Raw genomic sequence first — 21,312 nt, forward strand, 5'->3', positions numbered from 1 at the left:
AGTTGTCTTAATATGTGGAGAATGTCCACATTTTCAACACTGTCAAGTTTTAAAATCTTGTAAATTTGATTAAAATTGCTTTGTTTTGGCTTCAGCACTATTAATTAAAAAACCTCTGCTATGCCCTGATTGAGATGTAATTAATTAATATCTCAAACACAATCAAGAAGCATCTCAGGTGGCCTCATATCTTCAGTCATGTAGAGCAGAGTATCATCAGCATAATGCCTGATGCCTCCTGAGGATGTCACCAAATGGGAATATTTAGAAATTAAAAGAAAGGGGCCTAAAATTAAACCTTGGGGGACCACATTGATCTACACTACCAAAGCAGCAATTGTAGATAACTGTTCAGATTTTTTTTTAAATCTGAGCTACTCTTCTTCAGAAAGGGTCTCACCACTGCTGTTTAGAAGTTAGCAGAGACGACTCCAGTCTGGGTTAGATTAAATTAGATTAGATTAGATCTAATGGCATCAATCTTACCTTTGAATTGGTCTACAAAGTGCTGACAGAGTGACATCTGGGCTGGAGAGGACTGACCAACATCCAGTTTACTGTTTAAATCATTGACCAATACATCACCCACGCAGCGACAAAAGGAGGAGGGGCAGGAAAGTCTCCTCATGGTTCTCACGGGGGCAACTAAAGCCAGTGGCAGCGTGGCTGTGAGACAGGACTGAGGCAGCGCCAGAGGACACATCGAACAACAAAGTTCACTAAATCAGCAGTTATCTTCATCTTCATCATCATCATTATTATTATTTGGATGTAAGTGGGGTGAAAGAGTGAGGGCAGGTAGGCGGGGTTGACACAGGGGGAGGTCCAGTGGGCTGCGTCCATGTGCATGATTGGCTTCCTGACACACCCACTCCTCTATACCATCCTAGCAACGTTGCCATGGTTACTGAATATTACCTGCCGGTAATTAGCTGAACAAAGAGTTTAGCTAGACCCCATCAGCTTAAAAAGGGTCGGTCAGATCCTAAACAAACTAAAATTGTCAATAAGACCGATATCATGAATTTTACAAGTCAGGTATTGAGGACGGGGATGAGGCTAAAAGACCCAGCGCCCCCCTCCATGGGACCAGGAGGGGGCGCTGCTAAAAACAAGCTTCTTAATTGTGTGTAGTCCTCCCTGGAGCCTGAGCTCCACCTGCTACTAACCGAGGGACTGTTTTCTGGGTGTAGCCATCTTGCTGTAGTGGCATGTGCTTTCACATGACTGAATTTCTCTAGTTTATGACTGAAAGTAGCATCTACCTGCTCAAAAGTTGTTCACAGGAGACTATAAGGACCTACTGGCGGCTGGGGCTGAGGAGGAGGGATAGTGGGAGGGACCAGAGTGGGTTGAACATGCTAAACCCCTGAACCTGTTCAAGCTGTGAATACAGTTGCTATTGGCACATCGTGGAACACTGAGCCACAAACTTCATTGGGCCTAAAAGTGCTGCGATTCCACTCAGAAGCTGCCACTCCGAACATTTCATCTACACATTTAGAGTATTAATGTGTGTGGTTTGTGCACGACTATGCACAGTCACTGGTGTCTCTGCAGGCCATCGTTAGCCATACCAGCAGTGTCGGGTTCTGAGGACTCGTCGCTTCCTCTCAGTCCAGCTCTGTACTTCTTCTGTCTGCAACGAATTCTCTGCATTCTGAAAACATTTAAGAAGACAAAAAAGGTCATTTTTACTTTGTATTTGAAACAACAATTGTTACACAGTAATCCAGCACTAGTTTGATGTTACTCGTCAGTTCATTTCCACCAAATTTAAGCCATAGAATTAGACGTATATTAGGAAACACTCAACATTATCTTTTTACTACATTATTCACTTTGTTCTTGTGACCTACACATTTTAATATGTAACTATTTTTTTAAATGTAACAACTCTTACACATAACAAAGTTGATGCTAATGAAGCTAATAGATGACTCCTGAAATATAACAAACTATAAGTTAAGCTCAATAAAATGATATACCATTTTGTAAAGTGAATTTGATTGTTTTTCAGCATTGAGGCTATATTTTGCAGGCCTTAGCTAAACCAGCCAGTGGTGATAAGTGCTTCCTCTCCACATTGAGGTCACAGCCTGTGGCCACGGCTGGGGTGACCTTTTTCAGATTTACAGTTGCTGGTCTTCATCATAGCTGGTCCACTCTTGGGTACTAATTCTAATGGTCCAGGTTTCTATTTCAGCCCAAACACAATAAGTTGCTGCACAATTGCAATGCAAAGCTGTCTTTGTTACTTTGAACACTTACGATCTTTTGAGCTGAGACAGCGATTTCTCCTCAGCTTGTTGGTAGATATTCGTGTTCTTCACAATACTGGCTTTGAAGAGTTCAAACCCCCTGGATCAGGAAACAGAGCTTTTATTAGACTCGACACACGCAACAAGAAACTACACAATTATTACAGACAGAATGATGCTGAAACCAGGAAAGATACGAGAGGTTGAATTTTCTGCTATCTTTCTATGTCAAGAAAATAATATATAAAATTGGAAAAGTGAATTTGGTGCTAGCTGCCAATATACATTTATATATTTATGTGTGTGTTTATTGGAAAAGCATTTCTAGCTTTAATTAAAATTAAATATATCAAACGATATAAAACATCCACTCTTGCTGTTTCTAAACATCAAATTTTTTAATGTCACTAGCTCTTGTTAAAATTATTGCAACTACATAAAGTGTAATGTACAAATAATAAATAAGTATAGCATATATATTAAAAAACTAATATATTCCGGATAATAAATATAACTGTATGTAGTAGAGATGGTGGTTGGTTGAACCCTTGGAGGAAAACCACACAGCTCTGGTACCCAGTCACTAAAGATCAAAGCTGGGAAATATAATGGATCCCATAAAAATGAACAATTCATTCGTTGTCTTATGGCAGATTAAACACACAAGTAATCCATGTTTTACCTGGAGGCTTGTTTAGCAGAAGCCTGTAGCTCAGCGACAACATGTAGGAAGTAGAAACTGAGAAAGACCCTCCTCTGAAGCAAGAGGAAGAAGAAGCAGATACTGTCCCAGAGAATCCCGGCCTCTCCCACTGGGAGACTGCAGTTCTTGTCATTCACTGCTTTTGCTGTCAGATTAAAGACACACACACACACAAATTTCAACACACATTTTATGGGCTACAACAGTCATCTTTTAGTTGAATGGAAACTCTTTGCTGGGGCAGGCTGGTCTTGGAATGCGTTCATCTCTTTCACAGAACAGAAATTAAAGACGCAACGATATCCTTGCAAGTCTTTGGAGGTGGTCTGTGGGTTGTTTTTAACCATTCTGACCATGTGAAATCTTTTGGACATCTTTTTGGAACCTTCCCCTAAACCATAATGCTGGATAATCTTGGTTTTGAGCTCATCAGAAAGTTGTTTTGAGGCTCCCATGTTGCAGCTCTTCAGAGCAGAGTCAAACAGAATGAGAACTGGCTTTTGGCCACCTTAAATACCTTTTGTCATCAAGTTCAAGGCTTAACGAGCTCACCAAACCTACTTTGTGTGTCCAATTATCTTGTGATGATTAGTTCCAGGCCATCAAAGCAACAAAATGACAAGGGCGCCCACATTTTTGCACAGCCTATTTTTTACATTTGATTTAATTTCATACAATGAATACTTAATCTGTGTTTGGAAATCAAGCTAACACTTGGCTCTTATGGGCAAATGAAGGACATGCCACCAAGAAAATGTTGTGTGAAGTCAGAGTCCATTGTTACACACCCTCAGAGGGGGTGCCCAAACTTTCTCATACCACTGTATCTCTAGCCGCCATGATCCAGCAGGGAAGCCTCCGCCTGCCCCTGGCTGGATTAGCAAACCAAACAACTAGTCACATAGACCCACACCTTGGGTTTGGTCTACATAAATATATACTCACAAGGCAAAAAATGAAACCTCCTCTGAAACAAAGGGAGAAGTTTAAACGGCAAGGACGTTTCGGCTGTGGCCATAACTTGAGGCAATATATCCCATTTAGATAAAGTATAACCTTAAATCTATCTGGAGTGAACTGGGTACAAGTGGGATACATGGACAAAGCACGAAGGTTGCTCACTGGCTTAGCAGAAATCAAAGTGAGAAGTCTTCTATGAAAGAAACCTCAAAGGGAACAAAGCCTCAAAATCCCATGTGGGAACACAGGGTTTAGTTCCAGGTCACAGCCTGTGGACTCCTTCCAGGAAGCACACGGTAAGATGTTTAGTGCCTGGCTTCACGCCACTGAAACTGTCACGACAGCAGATATGGCTGCCAAAAAGACTTTAATGGTAAAAAAGGGAGAGCCCTGTCCAGCAGCTACTAAAGGAATGTTAACACATCCAAAATCATTCCCACTGAGGCGCGAGAATATTTCTGTCCTCATCCCACTCTTCAAATGCTTAAAAGACCCTAATAAATGATGTCCTTGTACTCTGGATCATGGCCACCGCAGGTGGGAGCTGACCCACAGCTAAGTTGGGCCTCTTAACATGTTACAGGGAACTACCCAAAGGAGAGGAACAAAAATGGGTATGGATCTAAACATATATTGTGGGTCAGCAAAGCACTTACGGTCATAGTATCCATTGACTGTGCAAACCAGGCTGAAGAGTTGAATCACCCAACAGAAGCCATTCTGCATCGCAGAAACAAACACGCACGCCAGAATCTGGAACAACAGCGGCGAATGCATCGTTACCTCCCCATTATCACAGCATCATCATTAACAAGTGCATATTAACGGGTGTCAGAATTTCAGCAGGGAAAAATGTTGCACAGAAATGTAAACCAGGGCAGAGAAGAGTGTATGTGTTATAGTGCTTAACATTATTGGCTGTTTAGGGTCCAAACCAATCAAAGCTAAGCCTGTTGGACTGTAAAGGCTGGAAGTAGAACTGATTTGGGAAACCTCTGTTGTCTTTATATCATACTTACTGATAACATATTTTTGGATATAATGACTGCCACATTATAGATGATGAGACAGTCCCACAGGTTGAGGCGGGTCCTGCAGGGCTTGACCAAGAAATGAGTCCCGAACAGAAGGAAAAAAAAACAGGCCAGGAGGTATCCAAGCCCAAACACCGAGATTCTGGTTGCTCCAGTAATGAAGACCACTGACAGCACAAACCAGAACAAGTGTCGAAACACCAGAACTTTAGCCATGTCCAGGTAACTCCTGCAGAAGATCAAGGGAAGAGACACATAGTCAGGCCATTTCATAGCTTCATAACAGCGATTACATGTGTAAAAACCTTCTTATACTACTAATGCTACTTCCAAAATACCTGCAGTTGATGAAATTTGCTGCCGGATTACAGAGTCGACCGTCCACGTGTTCTGGGTCATCTACGTTCTCTCCTGCCAGAACCGTCCACTCCCTTGTGCGCTCACACTCAAACACCTTCCACTGCTGGGACGCACACATCAGCAACACAAAATCCGCTGTTGACACAGAAATGAGAATGATACAACGAGATGATCTCTACCACCACCGAGGCACCTGGCAAACTATATAACTCGTGATCAAAACAATCCTGTCAGACCTCCAGGGCCAGACCCAGGTTACTGGCCCAGGAGGCGTTCAGAAGGCAGCGTCAACATGGTTTTGCCTTCGTACCCACCAGCCTTTGGGACTTTCATCTGCCCGTCCTCTCGCTAAGATTCCAATATTCATTTCTTTAGACATTACTACATAACAAGACAGGTAAGCCCAATGGGGCAAAAGCATCCGTATCCCTGTAACAGCAGGGACACGGATGCCTCCTTGATGAGATCCAAGCACATATTCAGGGTTGGCATGACAACTGTGAGACCTTCAAACATACCGATGAGGTTTCTGGAGTTAGGTACTGTGTAAAAGTCGGGCAGATAGATCCATTTTATAAGAGCTGAGTTGATCAGGACTGGAGTCTTCCATCTCCATGGGTACTCTACAGACAGACAAAGACAGATACAACAAACTCAGTACACTCCTGGGCTGAGGTGTCCATCTTAATGCCAGTGTCTAAAAATGTCTGTATTTGTGAGTGACTAAATTACTTAACAGTCAAATTCATCTAGAACCTGGTGGATATTGTTAGAGATGATCTTGATGGTACTCACCTATGCACAGAGCGGGCGGTATGCCTAAACACAGCAGATACTGGTAGATCATGAAGACAGACAGGAAGACACAATAGCTGGGCCAGACCCTGGCAATAGCTGCCCGCCGGCGCTTCGACAAGATGACCACCAGCCAACAGCCATGGATTATCATTAAGAAGTTCATCCTCTGGCCAATCACATTCACCATCATCAGGAAACAAATCTGCGGATAAAGAGTCGGTGTTGGGGTTCCTCATCTGACTGGACCTACATTTAGTGCTCCAGACCATCATCATGGTGGTTGGTGTCATCATCATATACCTCTAATCCAAACTTGTAAAAGGTGTAGTTAAGCAGGTACTTGAGGCAGGGGATGAGGCCCTGGTCCAGAGTGTCCCTTGTGGCAGTGGCAAACAGAGTTGGGATGGTAGGAGGAGACTTTTGGAGCTGGCGGTAGTGGTGAGCTTGGTGACGGTAGACTGTAGCCTCGAACACCAGCATCATCAGCAATAACAGGTGACTCTGTTGGAAAGCAAGAGGTTCTGTTTCCATCATAAACCAATAGAAGATCAGATACATGATCCTGAAGGTGCACCCCTGGAGCACCCCCTCCAGCTATGGAGAGAATCACAATGAATTTGACCACTGACATCAAACACAACTGGCACATTAAATATTGGAGGAATTTTCATTTTAGTTGCTTTAATTTTAATTCCAATAGATCATAGAGGAAATTCTGATCCTCAGAGCTCCGCCAGAGCAGGAGCAGCCCTCTCCCATCAAAAAGCTCTTGAAGACACAGGTCTTCTGAGAGCTCCTGCTCTCCTCTCTCCTGATCCCTCTTCTCTCCCTCTCTGCAGCTCTGCTCTGGTAGTTGGTAGTTTAGGACTGTAAGCTCGCAGTAATGGCTTGATTGTGTCTCTCCTAAGTAACTTTAGACGACAGCGTCGGATAAATGACTGCAATGTAAAAGGTAAACGATCGAGAGGCGTCAGATCTGAAAATGTAGACAGCCGCCTCAAAAACATAATTTCATACTAAATGAAAATGTTGTCTGAGCAAAAGGAAGAGCAGATGAAATGAGTCCTTCTCTTTTGTTCACTAATACGCGCTATATCCACCCTTTGTTCTCGTGTTTTGGTTGGATGGATGATGGATGGTTGGATGGATGGATAAAAGGTGGATGGATGAATGGTGGACGGATGGTGGACAGAGGGTGTCACACTCTGTTCCAGCCCATGGACTCAGTTCTTTTCCACTGCCCTGCTCACACCAGACCCTCTGATCACCATACCTGCTCTCAGTCATTGATCACACACCTGCTCTCACTCATCAATCAGTTCACCTACCAGTATATATTCTCCAGCCTCACACTCACTCGGTGCCAGATTGTTCTCTGCAATGCAAGACCTTCCAGCGTTTACCTGCCTGTCTTCCCAGAATTGACCCTGCCTGTGTACGACCTGCCTGTTCTGCCTGACCCCTGGTAAATTAACCCTGTCTTCTGTTTTGACCACGAGCTCAGCCAGTCTCCCTCTGGATTGTTTGCCTGATTCTGCCTGCCTCGACCAAGTCCACTGCCCCGCTCTCGAACTGTCCGTTGTTTGCCAGATTGCAGTTAATAAACCTGTTAACTGATCATCAGTTCTTTGCCTGTTGTGTACTGCACTTGGGTCCATACCATACCCGTCACAGATGGAGGACAGGCAGGGACAGACGGCTCTTGGACAGGGTCGTGGGTGCACTTACCTGGCTGTATCCCAGGATGGTGGCGTCCTTCCTGATACCGAACCATCTCGCAGGGTCCACCGGCTCTTTATATAGAGAAGAGTCTAATATCTCCTCTGGTGAAAGGTTCGTTTCATTTGATAAAGGCTATGAGAAGGAGAGAACAAACTTTAACATCAAAGCCATCAAAGCAGCCGTTATAAAGTCCGTTAAACAATATCACTTTTATCACAACTGTTCGGTATTCATGTCCTCCTGCGTTCCGGTCAACTTTGATGTGTTGGGTTTAAAGGAAATGCTTCTAAAAACTGGACAGTTCATCCGCTCCAGACACGTAAAGCGTGCACAGTTTAGCGTGTGTGTGCATGTGTCTGACTTACCTTGGTGCAGTTACTGGAGTACTCTACGGGGTTGACAACACTGAGCTGGTACAGCATTTTACACACGATGATGACACAGACCCAGACTGTGGACAGACAGGAAGTCATGGGCCTGAAGGCGCTGTAGGGCATCGCCAGGGTCCACAAGACCACCAGGACCAGGTTCATCAATGATGGCTGCAAACAGTGCAGACATTGGTCATAAAGGTCAGAGTTAGAGATTCTTCTTGACTGCATCTGAGCACAGTAAGGATCCGTCAGAAGGCCGATGTAGACGTGGAAGAAGCTAAACACCCCTTGAGGTTCTGGCCTGGAAATCTCAGTAAAAGATGGACATCACATATCAAAAAATGAGCCAGGCAAGAACCAAAGGCTGTCAAGAGTGGGCTACTGTACCTCTTCAAGGGCCACCCACACAGCGAACAGGGCCACCATCTTTGCAATGTGGAGCTCCAGAAGCCTCCAGACAAACTCTTGAACTTTAGTGAGAGTGTCAGAGAACCGTCTGGACAGAACCAGTAACCTGTCCATTACCAGACCCCACTTACTGGGCGTGAGCTCCACTAAAGGACAGGGAAGACAGAAACACAGCTGCTGATTTAGAAGTGTAAAAAAGAGAAGTGACCTTGGATTTACCTTCATCATCAGAATCCTCATTGCTAACAACCAGTTCCTCCTCTTCATCATCGGAGTGAGGAAGCTCCGTCCTTAAAAACTTCTTCTCCTTCCTGATGGAAGTTAGATACACGAGTAAATACATAATGAACAATCCATCATTTGCTAAAAGTGAGAGCGGCTGTCAACGTCGGCATTCCAAACTCTTTGTAGGGATTCGTAACCTGTAGGAAAGGATGGAGATACAGACAATAACTCCATTGGGCCTGTTGGGGAATCAGCAGGTGGTCCACAACTTCTCATCCATTCACTTTTCAGTAATAACAGAATGGAGTGCTGCCTAATTTTAGAGGTAAAGACTCCATCCAGGAGCTGGGTCACTCCGGGAAGGATGCACCTGTACCTTGGTAACGGCGTAACGTCCTCTAGGTCGGTGATTCGCATGAAGGGTTTGTGGAAGTAGTGCAGCTGCAGAATACAGGCCAGCAGGAAGAAGCCCGGAATCAGAATGCTGGTGAAGAGTTCCGATAGAGCAAACGTCTCCAAACCAATAGCTTCTAACCTGCAAGCAGGTGGGAGAGAACACCACCAATGACAGTGGGCACCACCAACATCGTGATAGTAGCTACTGCATCAGCACTCGGTCTGATGAGAGTCCTGTTTGATCCTCGACAAACTTACTGTTGTTCCGTGAAACCAGTAAAGTTTCTCCAGTATCCAGGGAAGTCTTCAAACTGGTACGTGTAGATGGAGATGAGCACCAGCATGGTGTAGGCCACGACAAGCCACCAGAAAAGCTTCAACAGACGCCTCCATAGAGAGTAACAGACCTAAGATTAGAATGTCAGCAACCATTAGCACCTCACTTTAAAGTTTGAGCTTCATTTGAACAATAATTATTTCACAGTTTGTGTATTCGAGGTCGTCTGAAATCTCGTTCCTTCCCTAGAAAAAGGTTAAAACCCCCAAAGACTTTAGCTATGGTCTGTCGTCTTTCATTTCTGTTGCCCAGTTTCCAAAGTTGTGTCTTGATAAGAGAATTATTGAGACGAGCATGAAGGGACGCCACATGCAAATGTTCCTTTGGTACAGGTGTCCTCCACCCACCAGTCCTACCTGATACAGACAGAGGCAGATCAAGAACATCAGCATGTAGACAATCTTGTATCCAACAAGTTTCCCAGCAAACGACACCATGATGAACATTCCTCCGCACACAAAGATCCAATATTTGGCATAGCAGCTCATCACCAGGGCTCCCACAACCTTCAGCACCGGTTCCTTCTCACCTTTCTCCTCTGAAGACATGAAGACAGCAGTAGTGTTATTGTGTTACTAGGGTAAATTAATAAACGTGCTTTTATGAGGAAGTTCTTCCAACTTCTGGTGACTCTTTTCCTCTGAGGATACAAAGTGTTTGAGATTTGGTGGAATCTTTGATGTACAGCTGACCTGTCCGGACATCTTCTAGAGGTGTGACCACTTTTCTCTTCTTGCTGAAGTTCTCCTTCACTGACTGACGTACGAGCAGCCAGAATGTCAGAGTGAAGAGAACCTGTAGACAAAGACGGACATTTGAAGAAACCCTTAAACTGATGCACTTCATGAAGAGCAGAAAGAACCATCCCTGAGTGAAGACAGGAAGTGGCATCGATTCCAGGATGTTTGAGGATTTCTCCATAATCATGGGCCATTCTTCATTTAGAGAGTTCTTTAAACCTCTGAAAGTCCATTAGCTGAGGTATTACCTGAGGTATTAGCTGAAGTATTAGCTGAGGTATTAGCTGAAGTATTAGCTTGGTCTGAGGTTGGAGCTTCATTTTAAAGCTGAATGTTTGGACAGACTGTAATTGACAAGCACATGAGGTCAAGACTCCTAAAAATCTCCACCACAGAAAACGGTGTCCAAGCCATCAGCAACGCTACAGCAGGACGAGTGAAGAGTGGTTATAACCTGATGTAGCGAGGTTAACAGTCATGTGCTGAGAGGTGAGAGATGAGGAACTCAGGAATTCACCTGAGCCCCACCCTGTGGTGGCCCTGCTGCATACAACTTTAGCTTTCTTCACATCTCAATCCAACATTGATGAAAGAGACAAAGACACATTTTCTGGAACTTTAATCATGTGAGACAAAGACGTCTTTGAGATGTCCACCATGTGTCACAATGCTAAAAAAGGGTTACTTAAAGAAACATGTGGAATATAAAAGTACTCTTTATCCCGTCTTACCATAGCTCCCAGCCTGAGACAGGGGTACTTGGCTCTATCTAGTCCCAGCTGGTTGAGTCTCATGGTTCCTAGTGTGGTGGGTAATTCAGGCTGGAGCTCAATAGCCCAGATGTACTGCAGACAGCAAAGAGCCAGACCATAAAGCAGGATGAACGGGGAACACAAGGTGGCGGCTTGACGCCTGCGAGAGAACACAATGAGAGATATTAAAACTGTAAATAACCATCAGCAGCATCATCCTCAACAATCCAGGGGGGCTCAACCAAGCTATCTGGGCTGCCTGTTGGAAAGTCGAGGGGCCCCGGCTCCAAAGAGCCGTCACCTTTAACCTCTGACCTCCACTTTGGAACACCCGGAGGGGCCGTATTAAAGACGACCACGTAGTTTAAAGGAGGATGTCGTCAGATGTCATAAACCAGAGGCAAATTCTACTTAAGCAAAGATGCTTAAGTAGAATTTTGAGAACAACTCAATTAAGCTGCGATAACGACCTCCCCTCCAGCAGCTCCAGCAGATCGCTGCCTCCCTCTGTGACCTCCTCTGTCGAGGAAAAGGTTTATACTGCTGCTGTGGACCTGCTGCAGGTTTAGGCTGCTGCTGTGGACCTGCTACAGGTTTATACTGCTGCTGTGGACCTGCAGGAGGTTTATACTGCTGCTGTGGACCTGCAGGAGGTTTAGGCTGCTGCTGTGGACCTGCTACAGGTTTAAGCTGCTGCTGTGGACCTGCAGGAGGTTTAGGCTGCTGCTGTGGACCTGCTACAGGTTTATACTGCTGCTGTGGACCTGCTACAGGTTTATACTGCTGCTGTGGACCTGCAGGAGGTTTAGGCTGCTGCTGTGGACCTGCTACAGGTTTAAGCTGCTGCTGTGGACCTGCAGGAGGTTTAGGCTGCTGCTGTGGACCTGCTACAGGTTTATACTGCTGCTGTGGACCTGCTACAGGTTTATACTGCTGCTGTAGACCTGCTACAGGTTTATACTGCTGCTGTGGACCTGCAGGAGGTTTATACTGCTGCTGTGGACCTGCAGGAGGTTGACCAGTGTGGGACAAGCGAATAATAAAAAATAAAATGTAAATATTCCCGAGTGTGAGCTGATCATATAAACGATCAATACAGTTCAAATACTTTGATCCGCTCCGACAGCAACAGCAGCTCCAGGCTGCAGAGAGCTGAGGTTGGTCAATGTGGGAGAACCTTGGAGGAGTTTTCCGGTCTAACAGAGGCCCCTTCAGCAAGGTGATCAAATAATCCTAAAATCCAGATGGATCTAAGTCTTTTTATTCGGTAATAAAGCGGTAATGAAACAACAGATGCCAACGAGGCTAACGTAATAAGATTAGAGAACCTGAGCTAGCGTTAGTGACCTTCACCTTGGTGCACCATGAGCAATATTAGCAGGAGTACCTTGTGCGCAGGATCCAGATGAGACAAGCCCACAGTAGTAGCACAAAAGTCAGCCAGCTGTGGTACATGATGCTCCACACCTTCACAACAGGGAAGCACAGACCTTTTAGTGTCAGTAGGGCTCCAGTGGTCTGTGATGCTGGTCCTTACCATCATGGCGATGAGAGCACAGACGTAGCTCTGCTGCATGATCACCCTCCCCAGCAGACTGAAGGGGCTCTCCCTGGGTGGGTGACAGGAGCCTCCTGTCAAGAACAACGACACCATGACGAGACTGTCCCACTCACTGAGCGACTCTCTCCAAAACTTCTGTGTGTGGTGTCGAGAACGACGAGTGAGGAGCAGAACAATAACAACTAGATGTTCCTCTATAATCCAGTAAACCACTAAAGTCCCAGTGATGACCTGGCCTGAGCGGAGACACCTGCTGACGTCACAGTGAATGTTGAGAGAGGAACCCTGGTCTACATGTCAGCAACTCAAAAAGGTTCTCTAGGACCAGTGTTGAGGGGCCCACATCCATCCACAACCACAAGCAGAGCTGTGGCTCTGCTAGAACTTGGTGTGCTGTCTCACCACATTTAAGTTCCTGCACGGACATTTGGGGCAATAATTAGAAATCTGCTGTTGGAGAGAAGATCTAAGAGGTCAAACTTGCTTCAACACCGTCACCGTGTGTCGGGTGAGACGCTTTGATGCAGAGGAACCGACACGAATGCTGCTGGACCTTCTGCAGAAGCACAATAAAACCTCAAGAGAACTTCTGCAGCCTTTTAAAGACCTTTTTAAATTGGGGGATGAAGCTCCCAAACTGCTGGCAAGGGACTTAAAATGCGACACAATGACGTGAATCACACATTTCTCCAGTTGAAGTATCGTGCAGCTGTCAAGCACATGACCCAGAAGCTATAAAACGCCTCTTAAATGCACATCCAACTTTATCAGAAACAGACCAGAGCTCCTTCTGAAGGGAATCATCCATAGGAAGAACCATCAGTTCCCCAACCAGATGGGGTGTGTAACCATTTTTATGCTTTAAGTTTGCCAACATTTTAACGCCATTTCTACGAGGAGCAGAAGGTCGACACGTTAACGCTGACACGATGAGGCCACGTAAGAGGTGAAGAAGTCATGGGCTGGGGGGTGGACCTGTGTGTTGCACCTGTGTCAGGATGCAGAGTAAACAGCTGATGGCTGCACGAGGGTGACACAGGTGTGTTATTGGTGTCGCGTTAGTTATCCGACAGTACTATTGTCCGTCCACAAGGGGGCGCTCGGTGGACAGTTGTGGCGAAGGAGGCAGGAAGCCCAGAAGCTGCTATTAGCACGACTGTGGGTGAGGAGCGGAAGGAAAAGCTGCCTCTGGAGTTAAAGAATCCCTTCCATCTTTCTCTCAATTAAAAAATAAACTGTTTCTTGAACTACCTCCCGGAACGCCAACAAACATGGATCTGCCCCTTTAAAAGCCCTTAAAAGCTGATTTTGAGGCACTTTGAAGATAGAATAAAGGAACCTGTTGCTCGTCAGAGGAAAGACTTTGGCTGTGGAGCCACAAATATACGTTAACAGCTGTAAACTGGAGGGTCAGCTCCTCTCACGTGGTCCAGTCACAGCAAACCAGTCGGATTTTATCAGCATTATGACTTGAAATCACCTTTTAAGGCAAAAAGGTTTATATTCAACATTTGTCAGGTCTTCTAACACTTTTGGCTGCTTCTTTGTTTAGTCTTAAAACGAAAAGATTTGACGTTGTGAGATGTGACGTTGGCCTCGGCTCATCATTGGAAATAAAAATAAATGTTCTTAAGTGACTCACCTGTATAAATAAAGGTTTTTTTTTATTATTATTACTATAACAGTGGGAGAGCAAAGAAATAGCTCAGTGTTTGATGTGGTAAATCTGGGATGGTAACGTTTAAATAGAACTGTCAAACAATAGAGTAAAATAACGATGCAACGATATTAAGTTAGGAAATAACTCATATAACAATGATAATAGCTGCTGGAGCAACACGTTTATTTGTGTAATAACACTAGTTTTACCCAGCTCTGGCTGCAGGAGTCCCTCTGGAGGCTTTTCCTCGATGCTGCTGCATGTCTCTGTTCCCACGGACAAAAGGACGCACTGGGAGAAAAGGACATACACACAGATCCATGAGTCATCTATTTTTTTACAGTGTCCAATACTCTCATTTTTGAAATGTTATGTTGACCATCAGACATGACATCACCAAATTATCTGAATGTAAACGTTGTTATCAATACAAAAAATTCCCCTTCAAACGCAGAGGCCGGCTCTGGGGCGGCGGCTCGCTAAATGTAGCAAAAAATGTAGCTGAAATCAGAGGGATGTTCTTATTTGTTCCGACGCATCCAACAGCTGCTTAGCGCTGTTCTACACTGTCATCACGCATGTTTGATTCACCCGACCAACCAATCATGCCTTCAAACCACCCTTCCCTCCGAAACCGACAGATAATTACATCCAGGGTCGCGTCCCAGCAAACACCACAGATCAGGGCAAGTTTCCCATCCAGCTCATGTTGTTCATCAACACACAACATGTCTGAGGCTGGAAGGAAACACACAATTCTCCACATGAAGGCCTGAGCTGAACCCAGCCAGTTTGTGCTAACCACTAACTCTAAATGAAGTGCTAGCAGCGCTCAGATCGCTCAGAAGTCCTCAGTTGTGTTGACTGAACAGCAGCCCTTAAAACAAGCATTTCCAACTTAAAGCAAACATTGTAAACCTGTGACACTCTCGCCAGTCATCAGGCCCCGGGGATTAGAAAGGAATGGATTACCGACCCGTGGGAATGATTCTGAGGGTTTTTCCTGTTGGTATTTACTATCTGCTTTTAACCTTTCATTTGTGGAACTGAGTTGTTTTCAACAACGTTCATGTTGGAGTTTAACTCCATGGGTGTGTCCCGACAGGGCGATCTGGCCAAAACCATGAAGGCAGTGCACGTTTCATTGGCACTGAGCTGCTTGGAGAGGACGGGAGAGTTCTTAAGGCCTGGTTACGCAGCCTTCAGATTAGGCACCTTTCCTGTGTTTAGAGCCCAACGAGCGAAGGGGAGCAACAGTCACGACTTATGTTACAGACAGTTTAATTACTGCTTTAATTAGAACGCTAATAAAAGGCAAAACGACAAAAGTCCCGACAGTATACGTAAAGTCGGAGAAGCAACACCCGGAAATTAAGTAGTTTGGCAAATCATTCACGGCTCCCCTGGTCTGTGGTCCCTCCACAGTCACAATATTTGCATGATGATGATGATGATGATGATGATGATGATGATGATGATGATGATGATTCCAGCATTCTAAAGCCGGTCGCCTTGTCTCTGTCATTCCTGAAGGCGTCCCACATTTGCCTGAACATTGATACTGGTCCTTCCTGTGGTGGATCGTTTTGGTAAGATGACCCACTTTGTGCCTTTGCCCAAGCTACCTTTGGTTTAAGAGGCTGCTCGGCTGGTGTTGCACCACATCTTCCACCTCCAGGGCTTCCCTGTTGATGGAGCCTCCGATCAGGGACCCCAGTTTGTATCTGGAGGGACTTCTGCAGCCATCTTGTGGCCACAGTCCTTTGGTTTCCACCCGCGGCCCAATGTTCAGACTGAATCTAGGAACCAGGAGATGGAAAAACATCTATCTGGTTTGGGTCTGTTTTGCCAGAACTCATCTTCCTGGTCACAGCAGATGCTGTGGGTACGCCTACGACAGGTTAACCGTCCAAGTGCATCCAAGTTTCCAGGGTAAAACTTCCACGTGTTCAGGCTAGAACCGGTACATAAAAAAACCCTTTGGTCCAGGCTGCTCCACCTCCTTGCCTCAGAGAGGGTGGTCCAGCTTGCTTGGTGAGACATCTGCTACATTTGTGCCATCAGGGAAGGGGTCCAGAGTATCTGGTGGACTGGGAGGGGAATGAGCTGGAGGAGAAGTCCTGGGTCCCTGGCTCGTCACATCCTTGATGCTGCCCTCAAAGCTGAGTTTAAATGAGGACATCTGGCCCAGCCTTCAGAGGTGCCTGCTCTTCAGAGAGCCTGAACCCTTCTGGAAGGGAGGACTCCATGGGAGAGATGTCTGAGGGTGACGGTTCCCCCCTCCTGACCCCTCCACCCACCCAGTTGAGGTGATGCTCCTTCATTCCCAGAACCGAGTTATTTTGTGATTTCAACTCCACTGTTGCGTCCACCCATGACAGTTTTACGGTCGAACATTCGTTATCGAACGCACATTAGATCGTGACAGAAATGAGTGAGTCCCAATGAGCAGATGAGAATTCACCTCTGAGTCGTCCGTCGTCCTTTTTGTGTGTTTGTTCCATGTCTTTAACTCCAGCATGTCCTCCGTTGATGCGCCTGTTTCCTCCTGCGTTTGCTCCTTCAGAAACACAAATACAGCATCAGTTCAGAAACACTTCATTCAGTTAAATATTCAGTTTGGTGAACTCTAAATAAAAGTCCTTTACAGAGGCATAACGTATTGATGTAAGCTAAAGAGCCTCATAAGGTTCACCTGGTTTGCTTTTCCATAGCTTTCCGTCTTGAGGACAGCTGCTAAGGTTATGTAGAGCAGGAAGAGGATCCCCGGACTGACATAAACTGGCCACTCATAACTGACATTGAGTGTCATGTCATAGGGTGAGGAGCAGTTTCCAGGTTGGATGATGTCCTTCAGGCCAAAAAGTCTAGATGGAAAAAAGTTTAAAACAAGTGAAAAAAGTGAGATTCTAATAATATATTGAGTCATATCGTAATCAGAGTAGGAGGTGACATGTAAAATGTTTTATAGCTCGTTTGTAGATCTACTTCAGACGTTTCACAAGACTGATGTCTTCATTTGGAGGTAGATAAAGAGGTTGAGGAAGGAGACGTACCTAGCCCACAGAGAGGGGGGCGGGAACAGTGCCTGGGCCAACACACTCTGGTACAAGTACAAACAAACCATGTGGCCAGATGTGAAGAAGCTCAACATCACACACAGGGCGTTGAATCCCAGATGGCTGATGGGGAGGTGGAAGGCCCACCACGTGCACAAACATATAAACAGCAAGAAATAGATGGCTGTAAAGGCTGAAGGCATGGTGATACCTGTGAAGGAGGAGGAGACACATCATTTATGTAATCGGATGCTTTTAAAGCGGTGAGATTACAGGAGATATTTCTCTCTTTTTACTTTTCTTCTTATCACATGTGTTAAAAGGAGTGATTACACCAGAGGCGCTTACCGCAGTGCCAACCAAACCCAGTTGCTTGTGTACCCTTCGATAACTCATTTATCAATTACCATTCTTATCTTGGGCTCATTACTTTAAAGGGACATACACAGCTGATAAGATAATGATACACAGATCTTACCAGCCAAAGCCAACAAGCTGATGGCCAAGATTCTCCTGAGGTCCCACAGAACCTTCCAGGCCGTGGCCTTGAACTGCTCGGCCAGTTGCTTGGCTCTTGTTACTGTGGAAACCTCTTCTTCAGAATCCCAGTGTAAAGTCCTCTCTTCATCTTTATCACTGGCTGTGTCCTCCTCTTCTTCGAGATGATCATCATCATTTACATCATCTTCATCCTCTGTGAGTGTGCAGTCTGAATTATCTTCTAACTAGGTAGAAGAGGACACTGATGGTTAGTTTGGTCAGGAAGAGCCACTGTCACAATGGTTGTGAATTAATATGACTTGACAGTTTCGAGGAGCCCTCGGCTGTGAAATTCTGCAAGACGCCATTTCAAAGCATACGTGCATGAGCGAGGAGGAAGTGACTCACCGATGTGATGTTGGCAGCAGAAACTGTTTCTCTATTCTTGACCAGTCTGTTACAGACAATGATTGTTACCAAGGAAACGGCAAAAACTCCCAGGTCAGGACACACCAGGCGCAACACAATCAAATATTCATCCAGGGGAAGCCTACAAGTTACAAAAATACAGGAGGGTTAAACACATTCTGTTATAAACTGTAGGAAAACATTATGACTGTATTATTTTATAATATCAAAGGCTGTTGTATGTGACAGTGGTTTATGATTTGACATTATAGACAGTTTTAGATCAACAGAATGATGGTGTGTCTCAAACAACGGTGACGCACCTGGACAATCCTATATGTCTGGAGATGACATCCCATTGTGAACAATTATGGCCTAGGGCAAGGCTGAGGGGAGGATATGTGTATAGTACCGTCTGGAAACATATATGTGCCAGGACAAACACCAGACTGGTAAAAAATACGGCTCGAATAAAGTTTCCTGTGTGACCTGCAAGATAAAAGGATGAGAGGAATAAAGACATAAACCAGAGGAAAAAATTCCAACGTCAAATGTAACTTTTGACTAAAATGTTGATCTGTAGCGTTCAGAACAGGCTGGAACACATTTTCATGACTTGGCATTTAATGGGTGGAAACACATCAATAGATGTCTATTTTCCCAAGTCTTTGGACAAACAAACTCTGAATGTGGACTAAAATGAGACGATTGAGACTCCTGGGACTGGCTTCAGCACAGCAGTTACTACTAGTAGCAAAAGTAGCAAACACGAAAAAGCCCGGGTCTCTTAATCACCCCCTGAGTGGACTCTACTTAATGTGCGATATTGTCCCTCTTCTCCATGAGCAGTCACCGTATGGTGGAGGAGTTTTAATGGCCTAATTTTCCTAGAAGCTCTATTGTCATGGGGGAAATTGAATCTCCACTGGCAAACTGTTTCTATGTGAAGGGTTGAACAAAGGGATGTTGACCAAGACTACTGGGACCCAGCCTGGAGCTACTTCCTGGTGTTCAATCTTAAACAGAGAGTTTCCAAAGTGTTGTACAGTTTAAAAAAAGACACAAAATGATTTATCTTTATCTATCATCTATCAATCCATGGTCCTACCTTTGATTGTGTGTTTATTGGGACACTGGAACCATGGCAGCAGCAGTAGGTAGACAAAGTAGATCAGAGACAGGAGGTTGTAGCGAAAAAGGCAGGCTGCAAAAAGAGAGACAAACAACAGCAGATACTTTTTAAATATTTTAGCATACATATCAAATTGCACCTTAACATCTTTGCTTACTACATGCAACACATTTCTGAACACTGTGGGCTTCATGAACTCTCACAGGAAAACAACACACTGCCAACCCTCATTATTTACAGCTTCTATCCCCTACCTGCTAATTAAAAAGCTCCTCATACTATCGATTATGTGGAAAAAAAAGTCAGGCGACATAACTCACAGTCTGTTCTCTGTGCCTAACAGTGGGTCAATTCAGTTCATGTCAATTCAATTGACCTTTATTCAAATAGCTTTTTTACTGGAAAAACTCAGAGCCTGACCGGGGGTGGTCAGGCTCTGAGTTTTAAGCAACAGGCAGGAAAAAACTCCCTTTTACTGTAAGGGGAAGAACCCTTGAGCAGGACCAGGATCATGTGAGGGATGCTCCTGCTGTAAAGTAGGAAGAGGAAGGGAGATGGGGGAGGGAAGGAGAGGAGAGGAGAGGAGGTCATGAACCAACAGCGTAACAGAAACCCATCAGGTGATCATGTTTCTGTACCCCTCGGCTTATAGCAGCATAACTAAGATGGTAGCCAAAAAAATCAGATGACCCTGTTCTAAATATATCAGTAGTTTGATGATAGTAATGACTGTAACAGCAGGGGGGTGATAGCTAAATGCTCGGACACAAATTCTACTTTCTGAAAACCAGCATTCTGACAAGAGAGCAGCCTACTGGGATGGTATGATACTATTTGCTCCTCCGGGTAGGAAGGAGCTAGGCCTCTGAGGACCATGTAGGCTAAAAGCATTTTGAACATTTATTCTGGATTTAAAGACCAGCCACTGAAGAGAAGTGAGCATGGGAGTAATGTAGACATGATGCATTTAAGAGATGTCCCGCGGAGTACAAAAGTTCTAGGAATTTAGACCCGTTGCATTTTGTGGCTTTTAATGCCTCACAATCAAACACTTTTATGTTAAAATACTGAACAGATGTTTACCTTATCCCAATTACAACCAGTATAAACAATATATATGGTTAATATTTGCCCTTTACCTTTGTTAGGTCACATTTATAACTTATTATTTAAAACATAATTTTAAAAAAATCAATTAAAATCAAGATATGAGTGGAAACAAATTTACAAGTGAAGCAACTTTTATTTCTTTGAACTTGAAATTTAACCCATCAAAATGAGAGGTGATATATGTTCTTCACAGAAAATGAGCCAAAGTCAGTGAGTCTCAGTTTGAAAAATTAATTAATTTTATCATTTCTCTTTTAATAAAAAGTGAAAATGGGTCCCAGAGACCCGAACACCACACAAGGGGTAAGCCTGTTTGCTCAATGAAGCAATGAATTTTGATCGGGCATTTTTATCCTGATTGTGGAACCTACAGTCGGAGGGGTTTTATTAAGACCTCAGATATGACTGTTTCTGAGAGGATTACATTGGTTTCAACATCTTTATTGCATTTGTTATTTGAACAGCCAGTTGTCAGGGAGGCTTTTCCCAGTAACGCTGCATCTTTGTACTTTAATGGCATGATCACGTCCCACTTTCGTGCTCCTGTCTGGCCAGCTGAGCGCAGATCTCCTCCGCAACTGTGACTGCCTTCAAAATCTAAATTTACTGTAGTATCTAAATTTACGCAATCACAACATTTACAAATGCCTTTTGAGTCCCACGTCACATTTACAGACAGTAGTGCTGCACTTCTCTACCTGTAATTGAACAGGAAATATACAAATTCAGCTATTTGGAAAGTAAAAAATTAAAAGTTATTTCAATCATATAAAAATATTCTTGATCACAGACCATTGGCTCCCCTCCATTTTACTGTGGTTTAGGGGTTTGC

General features: G+C 44.5%; 1 protein-coding gene across 1 annotated transcript in view; it reads right to left on the reverse strand.

Annotated features, from left to right (window-relative positions):
• The window catches only part of LOC115249545 (piezo-type mechanosensitive ion channel component 1-like), a 42,940-nt gene that overhangs the window by 15,802 nt on the left and 5,826 nt on the right, over positions 1–21,312 (reverse strand). Inside the window, exons 2-29 of the mRNA XM_029835159.1 lie at positions 19,347–19,442; positions 18,562–18,727; positions 18,239–18,380; positions 17,829–18,075; positions 17,348–17,561; positions 16,987–17,158; positions 16,756–16,851; positions 14,501–14,582; positions 12,608–12,702; positions 12,458–12,537; positions 11,050–11,230; positions 10,271–10,373; positions 9,935–10,116; positions 9,500–9,648; positions 9,222–9,380; positions 8,840–8,931; positions 8,600–8,766; positions 8,204–8,380; positions 7,845–7,970; positions 6,417–6,617; positions 6,114–6,318; positions 5,837–5,941; positions 5,297–5,453; positions 4,944–5,187; positions 4,581–4,677; positions 2,944–3,109; positions 2,272–2,361; positions 1,578–1,660 (exon numbers count right to left, since the gene is read on the reverse strand). Coding sequence (XP_029691019.1) covers positions 1,578–1,660; positions 2,272–2,361; positions 2,944–3,109; positions 4,581–4,677; positions 4,944–5,187; positions 5,297–5,453; positions 5,837–5,941; positions 6,114–6,318; positions 6,417–6,617; positions 7,845–7,970; positions 8,204–8,380; positions 8,600–8,766; positions 8,840–8,931; positions 9,222–9,380; positions 9,500–9,648; positions 9,935–10,116; positions 10,271–10,373; positions 11,050–11,230; positions 12,458–12,537; positions 12,608–12,702; positions 14,501–14,582; positions 16,756–16,851; positions 16,987–17,158; positions 17,348–17,561; positions 17,829–18,075; positions 18,239–18,380; positions 18,562–18,727; positions 19,347–19,442 — 4,074 coding nt within the window. The remainder of the gene's footprint in view (positions 1–1,577; positions 1,661–2,271; positions 2,362–2,943; positions 3,110–4,580; positions 4,678–4,943; positions 5,188–5,296; positions 5,454–5,836; positions 5,942–6,113; positions 6,319–6,416; positions 6,618–7,844; positions 7,971–8,203; positions 8,381–8,599; positions 8,767–8,839; positions 8,932–9,221; positions 9,381–9,499; positions 9,649–9,934; positions 10,117–10,270; positions 10,374–11,049; positions 11,231–12,457; positions 12,538–12,607; positions 12,703–14,500; positions 14,583–16,755; positions 16,852–16,986; positions 17,159–17,347; positions 17,562–17,828; positions 18,076–18,238; positions 18,381–18,561; positions 18,728–19,346; positions 19,443–21,312) is intronic.

The sequence above is a fragment of the Takifugu rubripes genome, chromosome 4 (assembly GCF_901000725.2).
Source record: "Takifugu rubripes chromosome 4, fTakRub1.2, whole genome shotgun sequence".
In the NCBI taxonomy this organism is placed as follows: domain Eukaryota; kingdom Metazoa; phylum Chordata; class Actinopteri; order Tetraodontiformes; family Tetraodontidae; genus Takifugu; species Takifugu rubripes.